This window comes from Cyclopterus lumpus, chromosome 9 (genome assembly GCF_009769545.1).
Source record: "Cyclopterus lumpus isolate fCycLum1 chromosome 9, fCycLum1.pri, whole genome shotgun sequence".
Taxonomy (NCBI): Eukaryota; Metazoa; Chordata; class Actinopteri; order Perciformes; family Cyclopteridae; genus Cyclopterus; species Cyclopterus lumpus.
In genome coordinates this window covers 26,594,807-26,619,588 of record NC_046974.1, presented here as the reverse complement: position 1 = coordinate 26,619,588, position 24,782 = coordinate 26,594,807, and the positions used below count along the sequence as shown (strand labels likewise).

General features: G+C 45.8%; 1 protein-coding gene across 1 annotated transcript in view; it reads right to left on the bottom strand.

The window, feature by feature from the left end:
- Positions 1-23,120, bottom strand: part of nsmfb (NMDA receptor synaptonuclear signaling and neuronal migration factor b) — a 36,275-nt gene extending 13,155 nt beyond the window's left edge. Inside the window, exons 1-6 of the mRNA XM_034541988.1 lie at positions 23,032-23,120; positions 13,410-13,471; positions 11,529-12,281; positions 11,294-11,366; positions 9,205-9,210; positions 6,447-6,515 (exon numbers count right to left, since the gene is read on the bottom strand). Coding sequence (XP_034397879.1) covers positions 6,447-6,515; positions 9,205-9,210; positions 11,294-11,366; positions 11,529-12,281; positions 13,410-13,471; positions 23,032-23,102 — 1,034 coding nt within the window. The 5' untranslated portion in view covers positions 23,103-23,120. The remainder of the gene's footprint in view (positions 1-6,446; positions 6,516-9,204; positions 9,211-11,293; positions 11,367-11,528; positions 12,282-13,409; positions 13,472-23,031) is intronic.
- Between the last annotated feature and the right edge of the window lie 1,662 nt (positions 23,121-24,782).

Below are 24,782 nucleotides of genomic sequence, written 5' to 3'. Positions count from 1 at the left end.
AAGTGTTTTTTACCCTTTAACCTTCTTTATTTCCTGATCCAAACAACAATGTTAGCTGAAATGAGGTGCGTCCTTTGCCTAATTCATATAATGTGAACCTTAAACATTTCATCATCAGTTATATGTGTCTACAATACATGAATGTAACATACTTGTCACACAATACAAGCAACAGGATAGCAAACAGGATGCAACTTGTAAAACCAGCAGGTGGAATCATATTTGTCATCCAGATGGGCTTGAATGTTCCTTTTTTCCTTAAACCCAATAATAAATAATTACAACAATAATTAATTAGCAATAAATATTGCTAAATAATGTGTTATTGTCTTTAATTGTCTTTTCACCTTGACTTGTTTGGATTGCTGGTATTGTAGAATACCAGCAGTCCTTGTGAAAGACCCCTGTGATCTGATTGGCCAAACCTCTGGAGGAGGTCACATTGTGACTACATTGAGTACTTTGAGTTGGACAGAGCCGTCTGGTCTCAATGCGACACATATGAATACCACTTGGTTGAATCACATCTGGTCACATATTAATAAGAGGAGTAAAGTCTGCCTGCGGTAATCACTTTACATGCTGTGTGCTAACATGTTAGCATTCAAAGAGGACCAAACTGATAGTGAGGTGGTTTTGGTGCCAATCCTTTGGTTATACATCTCCAGAAGCCAGTAGAGTGCTTGACAAAGTGTTTGAAGTTACTCAGACGTGTCATATCCAGACGTGCCATATTTCACTATCTAAAGGACAAGCCGTTTAGGACTCATTCAAAAGGTTATTGTATTCAATGCAGGTTCCATCCAACTGAGTTATTGTCTTTTAGTTGTCTCTTTTCCATCTTCATCTTCTCATTCTCTCCCCACCTGATTTTTTAAATATATTTCTTTGCATCAAAAGCATTGTATGGTTCATTCGTACCGCTGGAGAAAGAAGAGTGGGACAACGAGAGAAAGAGAAAGAGAAGGAGAAGCAGGGCAGGAAACGGAGTGGAGAAGCAGCCCTAAGTGGAACAAGGTGTGGCCTAAAGGACAGCTTTTCATTATTCATCAAGGCTTGTCTGACTGTGAGGGTTCAGCAGGGTGCAAGTGGATCATTTATACCCTGAATATATGTTCTACTATGTATATCTTCATATATTAAATATCTGTATATTGATATTTCATATTTTCACTCTTTCCTTCGTACTGCCACTGCTGCACAGCAATAAATAAAGTTACCGTATATCTTATGTTTGGCACTTTTGAAATGAAGCTACAGTAAACCAAGAGCTTCTTGTAGCAAAAGCATGATTTATCTTTTCTTTTGGATGTTGCACAATTTATTATTTCAATGATAAATAACTCTAAAATAAATCATATCATCAATAAATAAAGTATTTATTTGTTACATTTGTCATTACAGAGTTAGTAAAGCTGCATTTCAGTATATTATTAGAATGAATGCCATTCTCTTCCACAGAGTAAGGCATACAGCGTATTAATTAACCACTGGTATCATACCGGTATCAGCCGATACAAAGAGCTGAAACAGTCAGATCTGCACATCCCTCTTTATATTATGTAAAAACAAGAACCTTAATGGGAAAGTTCACCCCAAAATCAAGAATATTTCTTTTTACATGTATTTCTATTTCTCAATCTAGATTGATCAATCCAGATTGATAAATAGATACATAGCACTGTTAAGTTGCCTAGTTTTGGAGAAATCTGCCGTAGTGATGTGTCAACCAGAGCGGGCCAACTGGGATGATATATAAGCTTGATACGAGAAACATTTACATTTCATCTGCAAAGCAAATTCTATGGGACCCAAGACAGAACCCTGAGGCACACCGCAGGAAAGAGCAGCAGTTTTAGACATGGAGGGACCAAGTGACCCAGAAAAGCTTCTTATCCACTCTGCCTTCCAGTCAGGATGCTGTGATCTACGAATGCACTCAGGTCCAACAGCACACATCAGAAAATAAAAATCATCTTGTCTTTGGAGACTCTGAGAAGAGATTGGAATGTATCTAACATGTTTTATGCAGTCAAAGTCAGCAGAGAGCTGTTCTGCAACAATGAAAATCCTATAGGTTATGGAAAGAAAATTTCACGGTTTGTGTTTGTTTTATATTTAGTTTATGTTTTCAGAAGAGGCTGAACAACTGTATATTTTTTAAATATGTGGGACACTTCCAGATTGCAAGGGTATGTTTATTAAAGATATCAGGCACGGACCTGACATTTTGAAATATCAGGTTGAAGTCAAACACAAACAGCAAGAATAAGTGATATTAAACTATTAAACTGAAAACTCTTCTAGTTGAAACACCTGGTCCTGACAGCTGTGATTGAAAACCTATACTTTTGGAATATGCAAAACGGCCTTGAAAGTGGTCGTTTTGAACACAACCAAAATATTATTACATTTCAATCATGTTTTAGTCTTGAGCCTTTATTCTTATCCTATTAGACATGTGTGTGAAAATGTCAACATCATGGCCAAGGTCTTTGACCACCATCCTTCCATTCATCCTTGAGTCCAGGTGGACATCTGGCTCTCTGAGGCAAATTATGTGATTTGTGTCTTTGGGCTATACAAAATAAATGTAATTAAATTGAATTAGTTCACATAACGGACGAGCAGACAGAAGGACAACCAGAACACATGATGCCAGGTTGTTACTGGACAGAGAAAGATAAGATGACCTATTTGGCTAATTAGAATCCATCAGGTCAAAGTACAAGACATTTGAATTGCTTCTCTGATGTTGTCGGACCCAATTAAACAGCAGGCGACGGGAGCTCTGAGGGGAATTAAAAAGATGTGAAACAAAGCCGTGAGAAACTGTGATGAGGTTCGTGATGACTGATACGGCTGGTCCACAAACCCCACCGCTCATTATTTTTAATAGGACCCACCTGCAGTCAGTTATTACAAGCTTTCCCCATGCAGTCCCTGTCGTTGTGCCACTGTAATGGACCACATCCCTAAGTGTCATCACCAACAAAGGGCGGCATCGACCTGATGGTATCGGTGAGAATCCGAACCAAACAGCAGCACGGCCCCATCAAAGTGTCACAGTGACCTCCCACGTGCACTTCGGTCCAGAGTTCAGTTTGGAGGCATTCCACAAAAAACCCTGTTGACATGTGAGCGTTGATCGCAGGAGTCGTGAGGGCAGAGCCGGAAAGAGAGGGATGACTCAGAGCATGGGGGGGGGGGGGGGGGGGGCAGCGTTGTATTTTCGTTCTGAGTGACATCTTTTAAAATCCCTAGCACCCCGCACATCAAGACTACCGAGTCAAATTCATGCCAGTTTGTGTGTGTGTGTGTGTGTGTGTATGTGTGTGTGTGCGCGCTTGAATACGTGAGCACGCGAGTGTGTGTCTGCAACTATCTCACCCAACCCTCTCAATCTGGCTGTGACCTTTTCAGTAAAACATAAAACACTGAATGTCTTGCTTATTTAAACATGCATAATTTGATTTGGGGAAACTAACTGAGATGTACCTTTCTATTAAAATAGAAAGGTATTTCTGAGAGTATGTGTGTGACACACACACACACACACACACAAATATATAAATAAATACAATTCACACATAGGCACAGGCTTGAACATCGAATGGCATGTCTCAGCCTTGCTGGATGTGAGGTTGTTTGCCAAATATTGATTGATTTGTTCACTTGGAGTGCTCACGGAGCAGTAATAGACCCCATGTTGACACTTCAGTGTGCAGTGAAGAACACTGGTTAACCCTGCAACCAGCTACACACACACACACACACACACACACACACACACACACACACACACACACACAGGAGTTGTTAGGAGAATTGTGGTGTTTTTTCCCTGTAAAAGCACAGGAAGTATCCACCAATATTAGGTGGCAGATGAAAAAGGACTTGATGAAAGAAACCTGCCTTTAACATGACATCATTTCACTTTGATCAGATCTCAAGTTAAGCTTCATTTAGCAGCCTTTCTCGTGCCTGTTGGTTATAACGTGTTCTTGTATCCCATTGCTGGCTATCAGGAGGTGTTACACACCAAATTACCAACAGTGAAAAGTGTGATGCTTGTAACAGTGGATTGTTCTGTAGGAGGAACCTTTCATTCAGCAGCCACTGAAAAAACCTGCTTTGAATGTTTATCAGCCTCACACGCAGAGTTTCACCAGGCAGGTTCCAGTGGGCAGGTTCCACTGGGTAGGTTCCACCGGGCAGGTTGTACTGGGCAGGTTCCAGTGGGCAGGTTCTTGGTGGGTAGTTTCCAGTAGGTAGTTTCCACTGGACCGGTTCCACCAGACAGGTTCCAGTGTGTAGGTTCCACCGGGCAGGTTCCAGTGTGTAGGTTCCACCGGGCAGGTTGCACCGGGCATGTTCCACTGCGTAGGTTCCACTGGGTAGGTTCCAGTGGGTAGTTTCCACTTGGTAGGTTCCACCGGGCAGGTTCCACTGGGCAGGTTCCACTGGGTAGGTTCCACCGGGCAGGTTCCACCGGGCAGGTTGTACTGGGCAGGTTCCAGTGGGCAGGTTCCGGTGGGTAGTTTCCAGTGGGTAGTTTCCACTGGACCGGTTCCACCAGACAGGTTCCAGTGTGTAGGTTCCACCGGGCAGGTTCCAGTGTGTAGGTTCCACCGGGCAGGTTGCACCGGGCATGTTCCACTGCGTAGGTTCCACTGGGTAGGTTCCAGTGGGTAGTTTCCACTTGGTAGGTTCCACCGGGCAGGTTCCACTGGGCAGGTTCCACTGGGTAGGTTCCACCGGGCAGGTTCCACTGGGCAGGTTCCAATGGGTAGGTTCCACCGGGCAGGTTCCACTGGGTAGGTTCCACCGGGCAGGTTGTACTGGGCAGGTTCCAGTGGGCAGGTTCCACTGGGTAGGTTCCACCGGGCAGGTTCCACTGGGTAGGTTCCACTGGGTAGGTTCCACCGGGCATGTTGCACCGGGCAGATTCCACTGGGCAGGTTCCACTGCGACCAGTGCTTTTGATTTCACCAGACGTGACATACCGTATTTCAGCAGAGCGTCAGATTCAACGATCCTAGTCTAATTTGGCAATTTAATCAACTTTTTTTTTCTATTAAATTAAGTAGTTTTATAGGTTCCACTGGGTAGGTTCCACCGGGCAGGTTCCACTGGGTAGGTTCCACCGGGCAGGTTGTACTGGGCAGGTTCCAGTGGGCAGGTTCCACTGGGTAGGTTCCACCGGGCAGGTTCCACTGGGCAGGTTCCAATGGGTAGGTTCCACCGGGCAGGTTCCACTGGGTAGGTTCCACCGGGCAGGTTCCACTGGGTAGGTTCCACCGGGCAGGTTGTACTGGGCAGGTTCCAGTGGGCAGGTTCCACTGGGTAGGTTCCACCGGGTAGGTTCCACCGGGCAGGTTCCACTGGGTAGGTTCCACTGGGTAGGTTCCACCGGGCAGGTTCCACCGGGTAGGTTCCACCGGGCAGGTTGTACTGGGCAGGTTCCAGTGGGCAGGTTCCACTGGGTAGGTTCCACCGGGCAGGTTCCACTGGGTAGGTTCCACTGGGTAGGTTCCACCGGGCAGGTTGCACCGGGCAGGTTCCACTGGGCAGGTTCCACTGGGTAGGTTCCACCGGGCAGATTCCACTGGGCAGGTTCCACTGCGACCAGTGCTTTTGATTTCACCAGACGTGACATACCGTATTTCAGCAGAGCGTCAGATTCAACGATCCTAGTCTAATTTGGCAATTTAATCAACTTTTTTTTTCTATTAAATTAAGTAGTTTTATAAAAGAAATTCTAAAATACGTTCAAATATTTGACGGAGACGTCGGCAGTTGCACAGAGCAGATTGAGCCAGGCAGGAAGTGGTACAGCTACAGCAGCCAGTACATTTAAAAACCCTTTGCTCTGTTTGTATCACATCACTATGGACAAAGAAATCTTTCATAAATGGACTTTTAATGGTATTTACTCATTTACCTAGCTTATTGGTAGAACCACAAATATATCTGGAAGTCTAGCAGACGGAAGGCTCCCAATGTGGTATGACGTCGTGAGGAGGAAAGAACTGTGCCCCGTGAAATCCCAGTGTCATATATATATTAGAAGGTTAGAGAGGGGTCGATATCACCTATTCACAAGGTTGATCACCAATACAAATAGATGAAGAACACTCCAACCTCTAGTGGCCGTGGCAATTATGACAGGAGTAAAACACAGAGTTTAATGCGGTCGGTTGAAACAAACACAGGATGTTCACCCAGGAGAACGCTGTTCTTGTCCCGTGTGAAACCAAAAGTCAACGGTGACTTATCTTTTGTTCCGTAACTTACGTCCTAACAGACGCCAAGTTACATAACAAAGGTACCCTTTTTTTAATCCAAATAACAAACTTTTCCTGGACTTGACCAAGTTTCTTTTGACTGTCACAGGGACGGTGAAGCACCACACAGGACAGGACAGGACAGCGAGGACACGGTACCTCTCCATCATGGTGGCGGCCTCCCGCTCTCTTTTCCGCCTCTTTCTCTCAGCAATGCCTCGGAAAGCCCTGCCAGGACGTCAAAGCGTTAAGTGGATTCCGTGGGGAAATGAAATTCTACGTTTTCTTATTTTATAGCTGCGCCAAAAGAATTTTGGCGGAACCCAAACTGACCCAAGGGGTAAAAAAACTCTCTTTAGAAAACGGATTTAGCTCAGAAATCGTTTATCCTGCAGTCCGAACACTTTTAGTTTGGAGCAACAGTGTTGCTTTGTTTTTTACTGAAATGCCACCAAGTCGAGAGACATTGAGCAGATCCAAACCCTTTGGGTCCAGTTGGGTTCGGGCATTAATTTAAGGTTCCAGTTAGGTGTGGCAAGAGGGGTTTAAGCCCATACCGTTAGTGTGGGGGGTTTAGAGAGGTTAGAGATAGCAGCACAGGGACGTTGTATCCACCAGGACATGTGGATAAAGAGGTACACACACACACACACACACACACACACACACACACACACACACACACACACACACTAGGACCACAATGCAAGATAGGGATCCACAGGAAGGGACACTGAGGAGTCACCAAGAAACACACCCTGCATCTCCAACGCAAGCCAACTAAATTATTAAGTGAGTAGCCGACCAACTCCTGTACGATACCGAAACCCTGATCTCACATACGGGCCCGTCCCGGTGTCTCGTTACTTCTCATTCTGTCGGTGTGTAAGCCGGTCGGCCTTAGTGTGTCTTTCCCACAGGGGGCGGCGACACTCTTGACAGGATGTCAGACATAATGAGAGTCGTCCGTGACAACGTATGTCGGAAATGAAGTCCCGTCGTGCAGCCCGCTTGTGACTGACAACGGACGGACAGCTGACAAGTGCTTAGAGTGAGGAACAATAGGCAAGTCACCGGAGTCTGTGCAGAGCTTATTATCCGATAGCTCCAGCATCTGCACTGCTGGGGAGGGTGGGGGGGGGGGATGTTGAAACTGAGAGAACCTCTAAATTAAACCCGGCGGTAACTTGCAATGTGTTTAGAAATGATGCCACAAGGTAATGTTATAACTTCAACTTATTGAAAACACGAGGTTAGCTCACATTTACTAAAATACTAAGATATGGTGGTATATTACATTACTAAGGATTGAATACTACACACAAGATATAACGGTCAGATATAGTTATATGATATATATATATATATATATATATATATATATATATATCTACACAGTTAGTGGTAATTGCTTATAATAAAAAAATTGTCTCAAAGTGCAAATGTTTTTATATCTGAGTAATGATAGTGCTGTCTAATGTTAGCTTTACATACGCATAAGTGTATATATGTGTATATATATATATGTATATATAAATATATACATATATATATAAATATATATATTAGTAGTTGTTATTATATATTATAAGCTGTTAAAGACTTAACTGAGAACTTTAAGAGGTCCCTCTCTAATATTTATTTCATATTGCTGTAAAAACATATCCTTCAAACAAATTACTTGTTGAAGTAGTTTCTCGCCACAAACAAAATTTGACATATAACATTTGAACACACCGTGCTGTAAGCTAGAATCGCCCAATACTAATATTTACTGAATAGCACGTGAATCCATCCTAATGTATAGCTCAATGCAACCTCGCCTGAGGCTGTATGAGAGGCATTTACAACCCTGGAACTGGGATGGGGACACCTCCATTCATCACGTGAGCCCGACCACTGTAGTTCTCCACCTTCCACTTTTCCAAGAGTAGCGCTTTGTTTCCCGCATTTTAAAGAAACCATCTTTGGCTTATCGTGATTAGTACAGACATCAACATGCGGAGAACTCATCAACCAGATAACAGCGAGCAGCTTTTAGCGCGGAGAACGTGTTCAACTCGGCACACGTGCTCACTAAAAACTCAGCAGCTGTGCACGGTGCTGCAGAGATATCTACTGAGAAGAGCGCGCTAACCAGCTAGCCTCGGCGCTAACCAGCTAGCCTCGGCTCGTTGTCATCCCCCAACAGTGAGTCCCGGTCCGTCGAAGCAGCGGCGCTGAAGCTGAAGCTGCAGGCGTCGCTTATTTACTGGATTAAATCCAAAGCAGCAGAAACAAACCAACAAAAGAAATGACTCGCACCCTCGCCTCCTCGCCTCCTTACCTCCTTACCTCCCCCGCTGCCAGGCGACTACTTCACCTGGAGCAGATCCCCAGTCAGCAGTGAGCTGGAGACGGGTCCTTCTATCGCGTCTGCCACTTTGAATTTAGACCAATGAACAAACAGGCTGACTCCACATGTGAAGATGCTAACCGGTGTCACAGCAGCGTTATTTTCAAACAAATTTATAATTTTTTTATAAATTATTAACTTTAAAAAAACTGATGGATGTAGAATGTATGGACCCAGTAGTGGAGGTGCTGTGAGGAACCAGATCGTACACATCGCACCTTTCATCAACCGCCCCCAGTCACATCCACACTTTAACTTGTCATCGGTGAATTTAGTATTGCTGACTGCACTCACACGGTACGCTACCTTCCCTGCTGACTGACTCTAGAACTTCAAACACCCGGTCCAGCAGGTACTGAGGTCAGGGGGGGTAAGGACACAGCAGACTGAAGAGCACACCACAAAGGTTGAAGATATGTAACCCAACCGACAGAGTGAGGGATTAATAAAGAAAGAAAGAAAAAGAAGAAAGGAAGAGCGACGAGGAAGGAACAGTGGGTGGCGGTTGAAGGAGTTACTCACGATATTCTACGGTCGTGGTTTGGAAAGCCGCCACGTAGAGAGTGAGAGGAAGAAGAGGAGAGGACGAAATGAAAGAGAAGTCAGCAACAGGGCACGTCAGTTATTCCACACGCACACACACACACACGCACGCGCACACGCACGCACACACACACACACGCACGCGCACACGCACGCACACACACACGCACGCACACACACACACACGCACACACACACGCACACACGCATGCACACACACACACACACGCACACGCACGCACACACACACACGCACACGCACGCACACACACACACACACACACACGCACACACGCACGCACAGACGGAAAAAGGCATTAAATATCAACTGAAGATATCAGAGAGCGAGGACGGAGTGAGAAACAGTACAAGACGGAGGATGAGAATGCACACAGCAACATGTGGGGGGATCAGTCACACTGTAGCACACTGCTTCATATTAATCAAGGGCCAGTGTCGGGGGGCCATGTGTCAGGCTGACCCCGAGAGGGACGGGTAGAAACAGATGGAGGAAGGGAGGCGCTGACATGTGGGGGAGGTGGGGGGGGGGGGGGGGGGGGGGGGGCGTGGGAGGGACGAGTGGGAATGATCACAAGGGGTGAGGAGCTTTGTCTCTTTGAGGGCCATAATCATGAGATCTGGGTGATAGGTGATAATTAGCTAGTCACGAGGAGTGGAGTGTGTGTGTGTGTGTGTGTGTGTGTGTGCATGTGTGTGTGTGTGTGTGTCTGTGTGTGTGTGTGTGTGTGTGTGTGCATGACTAACACACATTCTCTACTTTCTAAATCTGGTCCTTCCCAAGATTTTGGACGGAAGTTGACGCGTCCATTGTTCTGTTTGGATGTCTAAATGGACCGCAGTAAAGAACCGGTCACCGCAGCCTTCGACACGCCACCATTTTGTGAATAGAGAATAAAGAGTGGCGACGCTTCCCGTCGCAATTTAATGTATTGCTGTTGTACACGCCTTGTGAACATAATCTCAGTTCCGTTTGGATATATTTTGGATACACGGACAGGAAAATTGGACGTAGACGTTGGAAAGTGAAGCGATGTGGTCGCTCGTCAAAGGGAGTTTCTTCCTCGTAAATATTGGTGATATTAATACAAGAGAATGTCTGAGTTTTCTTGTAAATATCCGTTAAAAAAATAAATAATATATAGATATAGTTTATATTATGACTTCGACAGGAAAACACTGTTAGCTCTGTCAGCGCTGTTGGCGTATTGTGCGCTGTTAGCTCAGTTAGCTTTTGATGCAATTGAAGCGCTTTTTAAGTTTAGCTCCTCTAATTTCTTCGGAATATTAACCCTGTATTTGCATTTTTGTTTTTACTATTAGGCCGCAATAGAGCAAATAGTTTGCTGAGAGTACGAGCTTCTACAACCAAATATTTCACTAAGAGGACAAATTGTTCTGATGCGACCAGGCCTTTAATGTGGGAGGAGCCAGTGAAATAACATTAATGTCGTCACCTGAAAACTATGAAAAAAATAATGCTGCGCAATAATGTGCTATCTGTGAGGGGGAGACGGGATCAGATGTTGGTGCCCATACATTGTATAAAAGTGCCAAGTGCACTTTAGCATTTGACTTCAAGTTATGTCTTGAATTTAGATCATTTCAAATTAAAAATGAAAGGGGATTTCTCCCAATCCTCTTTTGAGAAATCTTCCAAAGTCGACCATTATGAAAATGAGCATGAAAAGAGCCATTTACATGCACTTCTTCATTAGGAATGTGCTACAATCATTCAAATCCAAATGTAGTGTGAGTCTGTTATTTGGATTTGAAGCTTAGGTTGCACATTTTCAGCGAAATGAACATAACAGTGACTCAGAAATGAACATAACAGTGAAATGATAAGAAGTTATAAAGGATTCATATATTGGTGAAACCAACAAGTGAGAAATGTGTGAACGCTCATTAAAATGTTTTGTAGTAGAAACGCTACATTGCACGTCTTGGAAGGAACAGGCCGAGCCACTTCCTGCCAACACGGCGTCGGAGCAGTAAGACGCTGATGTACAAGAGTGGGAGGGGAGGCGGTGTTCCATGCCATACTCACGCCTGCATGGTGGTGGTGGCTGTCTGAAAGCTGAACATATTCTCTTTGGGGAACCAGCTATTAGGATTGTCCTCTGCAAACACGGAACACAAGAGCAAGGCGTGGTGCCAGCGGTACAATTAGAGGTGGAGACTCGAGTGGGGAATGGGCCCAAAAGAAGACCTCGTTTGACCTCGTTTCACACCTTCTACTTTACATATTTACATAATAGTATATACGTATTGTCTTTCTTTACCCCTGTCATCAGTCGGCGCTCTGTCCTCGCTGTACATCCTCTCCAGTTTCTTGCGGGGCTTCCCTCCATCCTGCGGTGAGGGGTCCAGGTCCAGGGAGCGCTGGCTTTGACACGGAGCCCGGATGCAGGCCACGCAGTCCGGGGTGTTGTCCTCCCGCGACCCCCCTCTCCTCATCCCCCAGTCCCGGATGTTGCTGGCGCTCCCCGAGCTCTGCAGCGGCTGTGACGCTGCCGGTGCGCCCCCGTGATGGTGGTGGCCGTGGTGATGGCTGCTGCGGTGATGGCTGCTACGGTGATGGCCGCCGCGGGCGGCCGCGGTGGCCGGCTGGCTGGTGCAGGACGGGTCGTGGTTGGCCGGAGCCTGGGACGGATGCTGCACCCTAGAGCCTTTCAGCACCTCCAGCTCCAGGCTCTCCTCGCTGCCTCGGCCCCCCAGGGTCATCCCCCCTTCCCTGGTGATGGTGTACACCCCGGCTGGCTTCACCACCGTGTTCTCCTCAGGTCCCCGGGCCCCTTGCGGGTCCTCCGTGGAGAGGCTGCGCTCAGCAGAGACTCGTCGCTTAGAGGGGCACAACGGTGCCTGGAGGGCTTTCGCCTGAGGCTGCAGATGAGCACTGGGATTGGGCTGGCTGGACTGGGTGGGTTTAGCGATGGGTAAGCTGTGGATCTGTGGCGTCAGATCGCTGTCATGCAGGCGGCTGACGCACGGAGAGTCACAGTCCTGGCTGGGGAAGGTGTCGGACAAGAGGTGATCTGGAGATAGAAAGAAGACAAACGAAGAAGACGGAGATCAATGTTCACGTCTGTAATTCATACGGATAAATAGGTGAAGTATAAAAGAACAGAGAGATCGTTTGTTTGGGATTCAGAGCTTTGGCAGGAGAGAGGTAAACATTAGCGAGCCAGCAAAGCTTCTGGGAGGAGGAGAAAGGAGAGCGGAGAGGTGGCTGAGAGATAATAAAAAAGCAGGTGAGCAGGATGAGCCGAGAAATAAAAACCCCTCCAGCCCCGCAGGGTCGTGGAGCTCCTCACGCTCCTCCTCACGCTCCTCCTCACACACTGAGCAGCTGCCATGCTGCAGGCAGTGGGTGTTTTCATGCTCTCTGTGCTGTGGATAAAGAAGTTTGGGACCGGAGTGGCTCAGCAAAGTTCATCCGTGCATCCCTGTGCAAAACCAATGTCACTCGACTGGCTCATCTCCACACACGACGCCTGAAATAACCACGACTTCTAACCCATCACGTGCCACGAGGGGGGCTTTGTGGACGGGTGGGTCGAGCATAGGACTTTCGCCCTGCTGTTCGTGTTACGTTTGAAAGTCAAAGTAGACTTATTTTAAATCACGTATGGGCTACAGAAGTAGAACCCACGCTGCCACGGGGAGAACATGCAGACTCCACACAGAAGGACCGCTCCGACCAGGAATTGAACCCACGGCCCTCTTGCTGTGAGGCGACACCACCGTGCAGCCTATATATATATATATATATATATATATATATATATATATATATATCTACAGCATACATACATTCTATATATTACTTCTCATTACGCATATACATTTACCACATTGATATTTCCATATTTTTTTAATTGCCTGTGTCCACCACAAATACATTATTTCATATGCTATGCTCTAAATGATAGATTCTCATTTTTAGGTATTGAATGAGTATTGTTGGAGGGAGCCTGAGAGCAAAGATTTTCATTGCCAACGGCTGTATTCGGATGAGGATGTTTTGCATATTGAAAGTGTTGCATCATTTGTTGGATGATATTTACCTAATAGGCAGACATGTGCCACTGTACTTGCAGACATGTGCCACTGGCTGTGCCGGTGTCACGGTGTGAAGAGGACGCTTTGAATGGATCACCTACCTGCTCCGTTGCGGTTCTCTGGGTTGGCATTGGACAAGTATTCCCCAAAAGCTCTGGCTGCTCTGTGGAGACAAAACAAGTGCAGCAGTTAACCCTCGAGCCCCACAAACACAGAGTCACGAGCCTCTCCACACAGACAGGCCGTCATCACATAATACCAGGCAGCGCTCTGTGAGAGTGAATCCACACTCTGGAAGCACAGCTTGGGTGACAGCTTGCCTCCCCTGCACAGCTGATGGGCTTCATAGGGGACTGTGAGTGACTCTAGCATAAATATACAATACATATACGTGATTAAAAGAACACATATTTGGCAGGAAGGCTGAGGAGCTGGCGCGGTATGTGGCAGACTGTACTTCATAGATCACGAGGGCTCTTCTATGTCTCTCTCTGCTGCTGTCAGGCTTCAGACACAAAGATGGTTTCATGGATCCTGTTTGCATTGTCAGCGTCTGCACGTTAGAGCAGCACATGTGTCCTGTTGAGGTGGAGCCACGTCACAAAGAGGGGACAGCGGTTTCCTTCTAAAGCCCCAAGGAACTGCTTTCATACAATATATTGTCCCGGAAATAATTGAGATATTATTGTCATTTTAAGACCATTTAATGCCACCGATATAATGACATAATAACAGCATAATAATGCATACCCTTTCGAAGAGCAATGGATATTTTATTCTTCAGTTCGAAATGTCTTACAAACAGAACGCCTCTGAATGATGTCATGAATCACCAACCAGCAGGGGGGAGGGGCTTCACGAGGTCAAACTGTTTTACCCTCCATTGAAAAGTGGAACATGACTCACAATAGCTGCAGTATCATGACACTATAGTTTATATTTTATTGGACAAAAACTAAGGAGCCCTCGAATGTCAGTCCAACCTTTCCTTGAAGAGTGAAATCCACTCTTTAGTTCACCGTAACTGGCAGGAGATCACTGTTGTACTTCATAGTGAGATACAGACTTCTCCTGTAGAAACACCCACACACTTATAGTACACACACACACACACACACACACACACACACACACACACACACACACATACGCCTATAGAGAAAGAGTTCGGCCTGTAATCCCTTTTCCTCCCACTCCCTCCGACCTGGCATTCCTGCCATCTGCACACGCCGATACACAGACAGACTCCCACAATGTCAGAGTGTGCATGGAAAAATGAAAAGGAAATATGAAACGGGCTGCACACTCTCACACATTACGCTTTTCTACATGCACACAGGTCTGGATCTCAGGGGGGAAAGTGAAATGGAACTGCTGTGTTGTTGCTGTGGCCTACATGGCCGCCTGCTACAACACTCTAAGTAATTAAATGTTAGGCGGCTCCCTGTGAAACATTCCGCTCCCAGCCTAGATGATGAAGGAGAGGAGGAGGAGGAGGAAGAGGAGGGGGCCACGTTGGAGAAGAAATGTCTATCAGCTTCAATAAATATTACATACGCTAAGCTGCGAGTAAACGCCATGTCACTGTTTGCAGAGGACAAACAAAAGACTGCAAAAAAACCCTGTGAAACGTAAATCAAATAATTATTCTTACATGGTTTTATAAGCTAACTTACTGAGAGTCATTCATTTTCACAACATATGATGTTCAATAGTTGTAAATTGTACATGTTAATAATGAAGTATTGTAGGAAATGTCCAAGGGGAGACCATCGGCCTTGAAAAGTGAAGCCAAGTTCCTGAAAGGTACAAAATCACAAACTTTACCAGTTTATTTGTCATTCATTTGGGAGTTTCAAGTTTTTCTTCCTTGCAAAAATGTATGATTTCTTTATCTCAGAGATCATGTATATTCGCCACTTCAGAAAATGTTCAAGTTTTTTATTTATTTTTATTTCTCTTAAATTTCTAAGTACGAAATAAATATTTTTTTTCTCAGCCTTTTTCTTACCCTGCTCCCCCGTTCCCATGATCACTGAGAGGAGTATGCGAAGGTCAAAAGGTCGTTTCCTGTGTACTTGATCGTGTGTCCTTAATGTCTCTGTTTTTGAGTGTATATGAGTTTTCTTTCATGCACTGTGGCTGAAGCACTTAGTGATGGCCCAAACCTCCTCCATGTGCACTTTCTGACAAATCCCTGTTGTACAAGCAAAGACCATAAAGCACACGATAGGAAATATGACAAACATTCAGAGCTACCGTCACATTTCATGGAGAGGAATAGCGCAGCACAACCGTTTCTGGGCATTAATAGATTCCACTTGGGTGAAAATGGGATTTCATGGCCTCTCTCCCTCAAGATCGTTTGACCAGCAGCGACCCCACCCCCACCCCCACCCCCCCCCCCCCCCCCCCCCCCCCCCCCCCCGTCCCCCCCCGTCCCCATCACTGCCCGGATTAGCTCCAGCCACGGTCCAGTGTGTCTGTTATAAAACATCTGGGCCATTTAGGTTATATTTCACAATCACAATAATGGAAAACCATAACTGAGACTTAAATAGATATGTGGGGCCCGTAATTATGTTATGGCATGCTGGCTTTATTACAGCACTTCTTTATTATTTGATGCAGTGAAGAGAAACCTTAAAAATGAGTGAAAAGAGAGAGCGAGAGAGAGAGAGGCCTAAGTTCTTACACTGAACCCATGGGTGGAAGGGTAGAGAAATAAAGTTGGTGGGATTGGATTCACTATTTATTGGAGGTGGACAGTTTCCACACACAGGGCAGTCCCAACACGTTCTCTCTGTGTCCATCTCTTGTAAAGCACTTTGAATAGCCTTTAATTGGGTTAAAAGGTGTTAAATAAAACCAACTCGATTGATGGATTGATTGGAAATATGATCGTGGGTCATGCTCGTTCCATGCTTAGTGTCTTTTCAAAATAAACCTCCACCGTAGGTTCACTTGGTTTTTATGTTGACTGGGCAACATGTTTATGCAAATACTTAGTATTGAAAAAAAGATTTGGGGTCAAATACGTCTGCTTGTTACAATAACTGATGTTATTTAATGACGTAAGTAACACAACTACTGAACTGTTGAAGTGAAGGCCGATGCTTTCTTGTTTTCCTAAAGATCTCCGAGGTCATCTTCCTTCTTCCTTTGTCCACTTTCTGCAAGGCGCCACAGCAGAGCGGCCTCAGAGCACGATGCTACCGCCGGTTCTCCTCATTCATTCTGTTCTCTCCTGTGCTTGGTGTCGTGTAATGTTCAATGGTTGAGGGTCAATTCATTCCTTCGTACAATAGCCGACAGGAAATAAGGTGAGTGAGAATACTTGCAGCAATATCGTCCATATTAGAGAGAAATGTTTACTACACCTAGAACATTATAGCACCTTAAAGTAACCCCGAGGTAACACGATTAACAGCTGTTTGAGGCATTTAGGTTGTATTTCAGTTCTTCTCCAGACTTACAACTTTCCTGAACAAACATCTGACATTGATTATTATTGCAGGAAAAGTGCCTCAATGAGTCTTCTGCTGACCAGAAGGACGTCTGAATGAAGCCCCTCCCCCTTCCTGATCCTCATGGATCCTTACCTGCTATTGGTATTGCAATTAAGGTCATCTAGTGAAATAGAGCAGAGCTCAAACTAAAATGTCTAGTGAGGAGGTGGTTTGGGTTTCTTCAATTTCCTTCAACACAAATTGAGTGAGTGTGTTCAGATGAGGGAGTTTGGGAGCATCTTGACTCATAACCCGCCCAGCTGCCAGAGAACAGTATGGTCATATAGTATGGTCATATATTGTAAGTCGCTTTGGATAAAAGCGTCAGCTAAATGACATCTCCTGCCAAAGGGCAACAAAGCTCTTCCTTAAATAAAAGCCAATCTGATCCCGAGGCCGCTACAGCATCATCGTGATGAGATACTTTACTTATGTTACTTGTGTTTCTCTCCCTCCAGTACCGTTTGATGAGCCCACTTACAGGCCCTTGGGAGATATGAGTAATTGCCTGACTCATGGCCTTTGTTGTCGGTGGAGTGGAGCAGAGCAAGTGTCCCTTAATGAAGTCACCAACCCTTCACAGGCAGATAGCAGGCCCGACGGGCGCTGTGTGGATCCTCCTAGTATGGTTTCACAATATACATCCATCCGCTAAATTGATTTATTATTCAGATAATGACATTATTGTTACATACATTATTAATACAATATTGTTTTTCAACAATGCAACTTAAGATCTATAGCTTCAAGATAAGCGAGACGTAAAACAAACGATTCCCGTGCCATATTCGTAATACTTTATTTGACCTTCTGTTCAACCATTTCTTTCCTTCTCCTTTATGGATTTCTCTTCCCCTCCAGAGGGCAAAGCCGGTTTTCTTTTAATAACATAACTATGTAGGCAATAACGATTCCCTGTTAGTGAAGCACGGAGGTGAGCGGTAAGATGGCCGTGCAGTGCCCTCACTGATCAGACAAATTATGGTCTGTACCACTGATCAGCTCCCAGTGAGCGGATGGAGCATGGAGGGCACAGCGGGGTCGAAAACAAATGGCGGCGCTTGCTCGCTGCACTCGTCACAGTGAGGCCGTCCGCCCACGCTTCTCCATGATGACACAGCATCACTGGAAAGAGACATCGCTGCTGTATCAGCTATAGTATATTGCTTTTACGATACATTTGGGCTGATGTGGTCTTTTTATTGAATATTAGACCATCAGTGTCTGGTATGATTGATGTTTCTGCAGTGCAGCTACTAAAATAAACAAAAACAGTCTTGGAAACCCCTATATACTGGACATTTGGGTGTATTATTTATATATATATATATATATATATATATATATATATATATATATATATATATATATATATATATATATATATATATATATAATATGTTGTTCATTCATGTATGTCATTGTCTATTTGAGGGTTTTAGGGGAATGAACTCCAGTGCATCACACAGAGCTCCCCTGATTGTTGATGAGCCATGTTGGCGGATACGGCCGTTCTTTTGGTTTTGTTACAGCAGCTGGTCGGCTCCAGAGTACGTTCTTCCCCACCTTCATTTTGAACCGTCCTGAAGTCAGTGTAAAACATCAAAAATAGAAATGATACACCTGAGAATTTGTTGTCTTAATTGTGGACTATAAGCTGCTTGTACTTAAACAGGTCTCGATTCCTTCTCTAATATCTATTTTGTTTTGCTGTGAAAACATCTCCATCAATTATCTGCATCTATTTCAAGTTTCTTGCAAAATAAACTTATTTCACAAGATAAATTTGACAACATTGTAATCTACCTTTGCCCATTACGTAATCTGTCCTCCCGCCACTTAGCCGCCACCGACGTGTTTACTTTGTTTTGGGGGGCGTCACGCAGAAAACACACGGGACTTGCGGGCGAAGGCAAAAAACCACTCAGTCAAACTCAAGGAGGACGCATGTGTTCTTGCATCTGTGCCGGTGAGGCTCCTCCCCCAGCACCACCAGTGTGCCATGAGGCGTGGTCGTGTCCCCAGGCGTCTTCACCCCGCATCGTCCCTATGGGCCTCACATATACAGTCATCATTCACACACACAGAGAGAAGGGAGGAGGAGAAGCCTGGCACCGTGACATCATCTAGTTTCTAGACCCCCCCCCACACACACACACACGTACACACTCTCTTTACTCTTTCCTTTTACTTATTATGCCTCCCTTCATCATTCCACTTCCCACTCTCTCCGTACTTTCTATTTTGGTCTTGTGAACACATCTCCCTCATGTCACTGTGTTCTTTATGTCACATGTCTGAATCAGTGCGGCGGGATGAAACTCGGCTGCGTCCGGGGGGGCGGCGAGGTGAGGCGAGGTGAGGCGAGGTGAGGCGAGGTGAGGCGGAAGCCGTGCGGAGCTCAGTATAGGCTGAGATGTATAATTCACGTGGAAAAAACTCTTCGAGACGCAAGTGCAGTGGCGGCTTGCCAATAGCCACGGGGCTTGGACCCCCCCCAAAAAAAAATTATTATATAGAAAAAATTATTATAATACTATTAATAATATTTATAAATTATACAAATTGTCAATATTATACCCAGTAAAATTTGTAAAACACGATATCTGCGCAAAATATATGCTTTTCCTGTACCTCCTGCACCCCCACTCCGCCTGTCTGCGTGTCTCAGCTGCTCTGGGCCCAAATCGTTCTGGCCCAGAAGAGGCGGGTCTAAGAAGCAGTTTAGCCAATTACTGATTAAAGATATAAATGAGTGATATACAATGTAGCCAATCCGCGTCCTAAAATAGGTTCAGCTTTGGGCCAAAGTCATCTGGCCCAAAAGCTGCGCGTTGATACTTTTTTTGCCTTGAATCATGATGTTTGCTGAAATTGATTGGATGGCCTACTGCTTAAGTGTGACGTGTTTTATACGCGTTTGAAAAAGGAGGCGACAAGCCACAATAAAGCGTGTCCGGGAGCCGCGGCGGCCTGAGGAGCTCGTCCAGCATATTAGATCAGCGTGTGAATGTGAATGTACTGCGCTTGGGGCTGTTTATTACCGAGGTCTTTTCAGCATCATTAAACCTCATTGCTGCTCCACTTTCAGGACCCAGGTGTTGTGCCCTGGCACGACGTTGACACATGAAGTTTACCTGCTTACTAAACAGTCTCAATTGAATGCTGGTGCTGTATGACCTACATGAGGAAACGAGACATTCAGCGACCAAATTGACTATTTCTACTTAGGGAGTACAGAGAGCTTATAATCCCTTTTACTCCACGCACCCCATCTACTCTGCAGACTTTCATCTGGACTCACTGGACTCTGACTAATTGTAATGGCATTTATCTCGTATGAGTCATGCCACGAAAGGTCCCGGGTGTAGGATCAGCGTGTCGTCCGTCCGGAGGCCGCGGGGTGACTGACGCTCTCTGGGAGCAACCAGCGCACCGCGGACAGACCCAGGACCTGGAGCTGCAAGCCGGATACATAAATACATATATTTTATTGGAGAGGACTCTAGGGACATCCATCCATCCACTCAGCCTTCCATCTATCAATTCGTCCACTCATCCATCGATTCACCCATCCATCCACTAATCCATCCATCAATCCATTCATCCATCTATCCACTCATCCATTCATCCATCTATCCACTCATCCTTCCTCCATCCATCATCCACTCATCCATCCCTCCATCCACCCATCCACTCATGCCTCCATCCTTCCTCCATCCATCCATCCACTCATGCCTCCATCCTTCCTCCATCCATCCATCCACTCATGCCTCCATCCTTCCTCCATCCATCCATCCACTCATGCCTCCATCCTTCCTCCATCCATCCATCCACTCATCCATCCATCCACTCATCCCTCCCTCCATCCATCCACTCATCCATCCCGCCATCCATCCATCCCCTCATCCATCCCTCCCTCTCCCCAGTCAACTCTAAGGAACTAGTTCACCATCGTCTGCAGTTCAACAGCATGTGTGTTATGTGGCTTTCCCGTGACAGTTGGACATTGTCCCTGTCAGTCTCTGTAACTATGGTAACGCAGCGTGTTTGGAGTGATGTCCTCTCAACGATGGGTTTAGTGCTGAGCTGAAATACAGGACTGTGTGTCGTCAAAGACAGAAGTAGTTTGTCTCCTGCTTTGCGGGACACAAAGAGAACATGAAAGAACAAGCGTATGAATGTTTCAGGACCTCCGGTTCGCTCATGGACCTCTTCACCGCAATAACACCACTTTAGGAGCCCAACACTCAGACAGCTGGCTGGTTTCACACACAATAGCTGGGAAGTCACTCGATGGCCTGACTGCACTAAAAACCAATGTGTTCCTTATTTAATTTCAGTTTAATGACAATATTCAACCGGAGAGAAGGGGTTGGCCTGTTTCAAAATGTTAGCCCAGCACCAGAGGCATGTCTTCCAATCCTGATTATCTCAATTATCTCCCAGTAAGGAAAGGTGTTCGCCAGTGAACTCTGCACAGCAGCTGTGTGATTCAATGCGGTCGGCAGGAGAGACAATGGAGCAAGAATTCCACACAGCTTTCTCCGGAGAGAGAGCTGTGAAGGAGAATGTTTGGATTACACTTGTGACTTCTCGTTCACACTGACGCCACGCTTCCCTCTGGACCGTCAGGTTTACAGAGCGAGGTTGGATTTAGTTTTACGATCCGAAGGCTCAGAAATGTCACAAAATGTCTTGTTCTTGGTTTGTTCTAGATTAATAACGACACAAGACCGGTGGGCCACCGGTTCTCCTCTCATCCCCGCTTCAGCTCTCACCGCTGGCTCTGACCTCTCCTCGTTCTCGCCTGTTGGAGGACCAGAGGGCTCATCATGGTCCACCTCATTAGTGTCAAAAGTAGCACCGGGATCCCTTTTTCCCTTTTTTGGATCCAAACCTGCTTTTCAGAGGTGCTTTTAAAAACTGGTGCTCGTCAGACCTGCATCCAGCCGACCTGAAGCGGTATCTTCGTAGCATTGTCAAGTTATCGCTTCGTGGAGGAACGGCTGTCATGGCAGGCTTCAGGTGAAAAGGAGAAGATTCTGTGTCATCCCTCCACTGGCGTTCTGGCACATGACTGACAACGCACGCGTTTCGGTCGTCTGCGCTGTGGCCTCTGAGGTCAGAGAGTGTGGGCGACGCAGAGCGTCAGTCACCCCGCGGCCTCCGGACAGACGACACGCTGATCCTACACCCGGGACCTTTCGTGGCATGACTCATACGAGATAAATGGCATTACAATTAGTCAGAGTCCAGTGAGTCCAGATGAAAGTCTGCAGAGTAGATGGGGTGCGTGGAGTAAAAGGGATTATAAGCTCTCTGGCTGCAGACATACAACAACAGGACAACGCTGTTCCTCAGGCCATCATTCTGTACGGAGCAGTGGACATCTTTAAAAGTCTTTGTGTAGAGGGACATGAGCAGTAACAACACGGGAATGGAAACCCGCTCCCTGTTGCTGTGCTTAGCCACCTTCCAGCCCAATTCAATTTAAATCAACATCAGATTTGATCAAATGCAATATTTTACAAAAGATTATCTTTTTTTTTTTTATGCGTGTTAGCCAAAAACTAATTAACATACTTAATTATGTTTTGCTAACTACTGATGATTATTTTCCCTATGGAATCATCTGCCGATAATTTAATAAAATATCTGAAACAATCGACAAACATGTCCATTTCCCAGAGTTCAAAAGTATTGTTTTGTCACATAATGAACCAGACTATTAAGACTAATAAAGATATTCCTTATAATATAAAACTAATACATAACACACAGGAATCATAAAGCTTCTGAAGAGGTTTTCTTTGAGACACATGCCTGGAGTGTGAAAGGACGATGCCGTCTCGTACTTTCAGGGAAGATGAGTGAAGTCTATATTTACCTCAAAGAATCCGCGGAAGGAGAACAAGCGTTTGGAATCAAAGCAGGAAGCAAAGTGAACCTGTGCGGCCAGGACTGTGTGCCGATGGAGGAGGTGTTGTGGGAACAATGTCGCACTGAATATGTTATACAGAAGAAGCTATTTGTTAATCTTCTAGTACTTTCCCCTTCACGTGTATAGTATAGTTTGGAGGCAGCAGACTCCTCTCTGAACTCCAGAGCGCGTTAGACCACTCCGGGGGGGCTGCGACCACATCTCTGGCGCACACACACACGCACACACACACACACACACACACACACACACACATACACACACACTCACCTGACTTTTGCGGCCACGGAAGATATCGCGTCACTCCTCAGACTCTTCCTTTTGGACACCGCAGTACCCATGCTGAAGTGGAAACGACCCCGGGGAGAAAAACGCGGACCATTCCACAGACTGATCGGCGAGAACCAAAACTAGAGAGGAAAACAAAGAGCACCCGTATCCACTGAGAGAGGAGACTCGTGCTTATTTCACATTGATCACCATCGTCTCTGGGAGGCAGCAGCTGGATGCCGGGCAGAGCGTGTGCAGCGCGGCGCCGCTGGAGGAGGAGGCTGCGCTGCGCTCCTCATCCAACTGAGGCTTCCAGGAAGGAAACAGACCATAAAAGGGAAGGCCAGCACGCCCGCCTCCTGCGCGGCGCCCGGGCTCATTACATGTGTGTGCGTGTGCGTGTGCGTGTGTGCGTGTATATATAGTGGCTGCGAGGAGGTGTGGACACTTGAGTCCACAAGTAATCTCGCAGTTTATCATCATCTACCAAGCTGTAAACAACGCCTTGTCCTTCACGTGGGCACCCTGGGAGATACAAAAGAAGAACAGTATTTTATTTAGGAAGTGGATGGCGATCAGATACGTCATTAGGATTCATCCACTGGGGATCACAAAGGTCTCTTTATAATGTTTAAATGTCTATCCATCAACTAGTAAATGTCTGTCCACAGCGAAGACGTCCATGGTGACGTCACCCATTGGTTTGTGGACTGCCTCTATGAAGGCAATGTTGGCGATGCCATCTTGGATTATGGCCATGTTGGTTTTTTTTTCGCAACCATTGAACAGAAATGACCATGTTTGGAATGCGGAGGATTGACGTAGAGACGGCTTATAGCGTATGTCTCTGAACCCTGTCAATCACCTTGTAGCCCCGCCCTAAAGCAAACTCTTCTTTATGGTCTGTTTGACTCTAAATGGACCATCATTTTTCATGAACATCATGCTGTATTGAAGAAGACTTGAAACTAGAGGTTGAGACCTTAATAAATATGAATAATATATAATAAATTAAGTTAGAAGGAGAGTCATACAATCAGACTTCCACGCAATTTCTAGCTAGGCTTTGAGGATGTCGAAATGTCAAAAGATCCAAACGTCATCACGGTTCCTCTTCCTGTCGTCCAACCGTCTTCTCTTAAAGGAATAACCAAGACTCAAATAGGCTCAATGAGGCTCAATGAGGCCCAATGAGGCTCAATGATGCTCAATGAGGCTCAAAGAGGCCAAATGAGGCCCACATGATGCTCAAAGAGGGTCAATGAGTCTCAATGAGGCCCAGTGAGGCTCAATGATGATCAAAGAGGGTCAATGAGGCCCAATGAGGCTCAATGAGGCCCAGTGAGGCTCAATGATGATCAAAGAGGGTCAATGAGGCCCAATGAGGCTCAATGAGGCCCAGTGAGGCTCAATGATGATCAAATAGGCTCAATGAGGCCCAATGAGGCTCAATGATGCCCAATGAGGCTCAATGATGCCCACTGAGGCTCAATGAGGCTCAATGATGCCCAATGAGGCTCAATGATGCCCACTGAGGCTCAATGAGGCTCAATGAGGCTCAATGATGCTCGCCGGTCACCACTGAACTTCGGGAAAACACTGCTTACCCAGCTGTCCAATCACAGTGGAGGAGGGGTGGGACAAATAGCTTCACAACGAAAACACGCGGGATCCAATGTGTTTTATTCTGAGTATGTTATGGTCTTATTGTGTGTTGTTTTTATTGATTTCACTGGGAGGTTTGTGTGTCC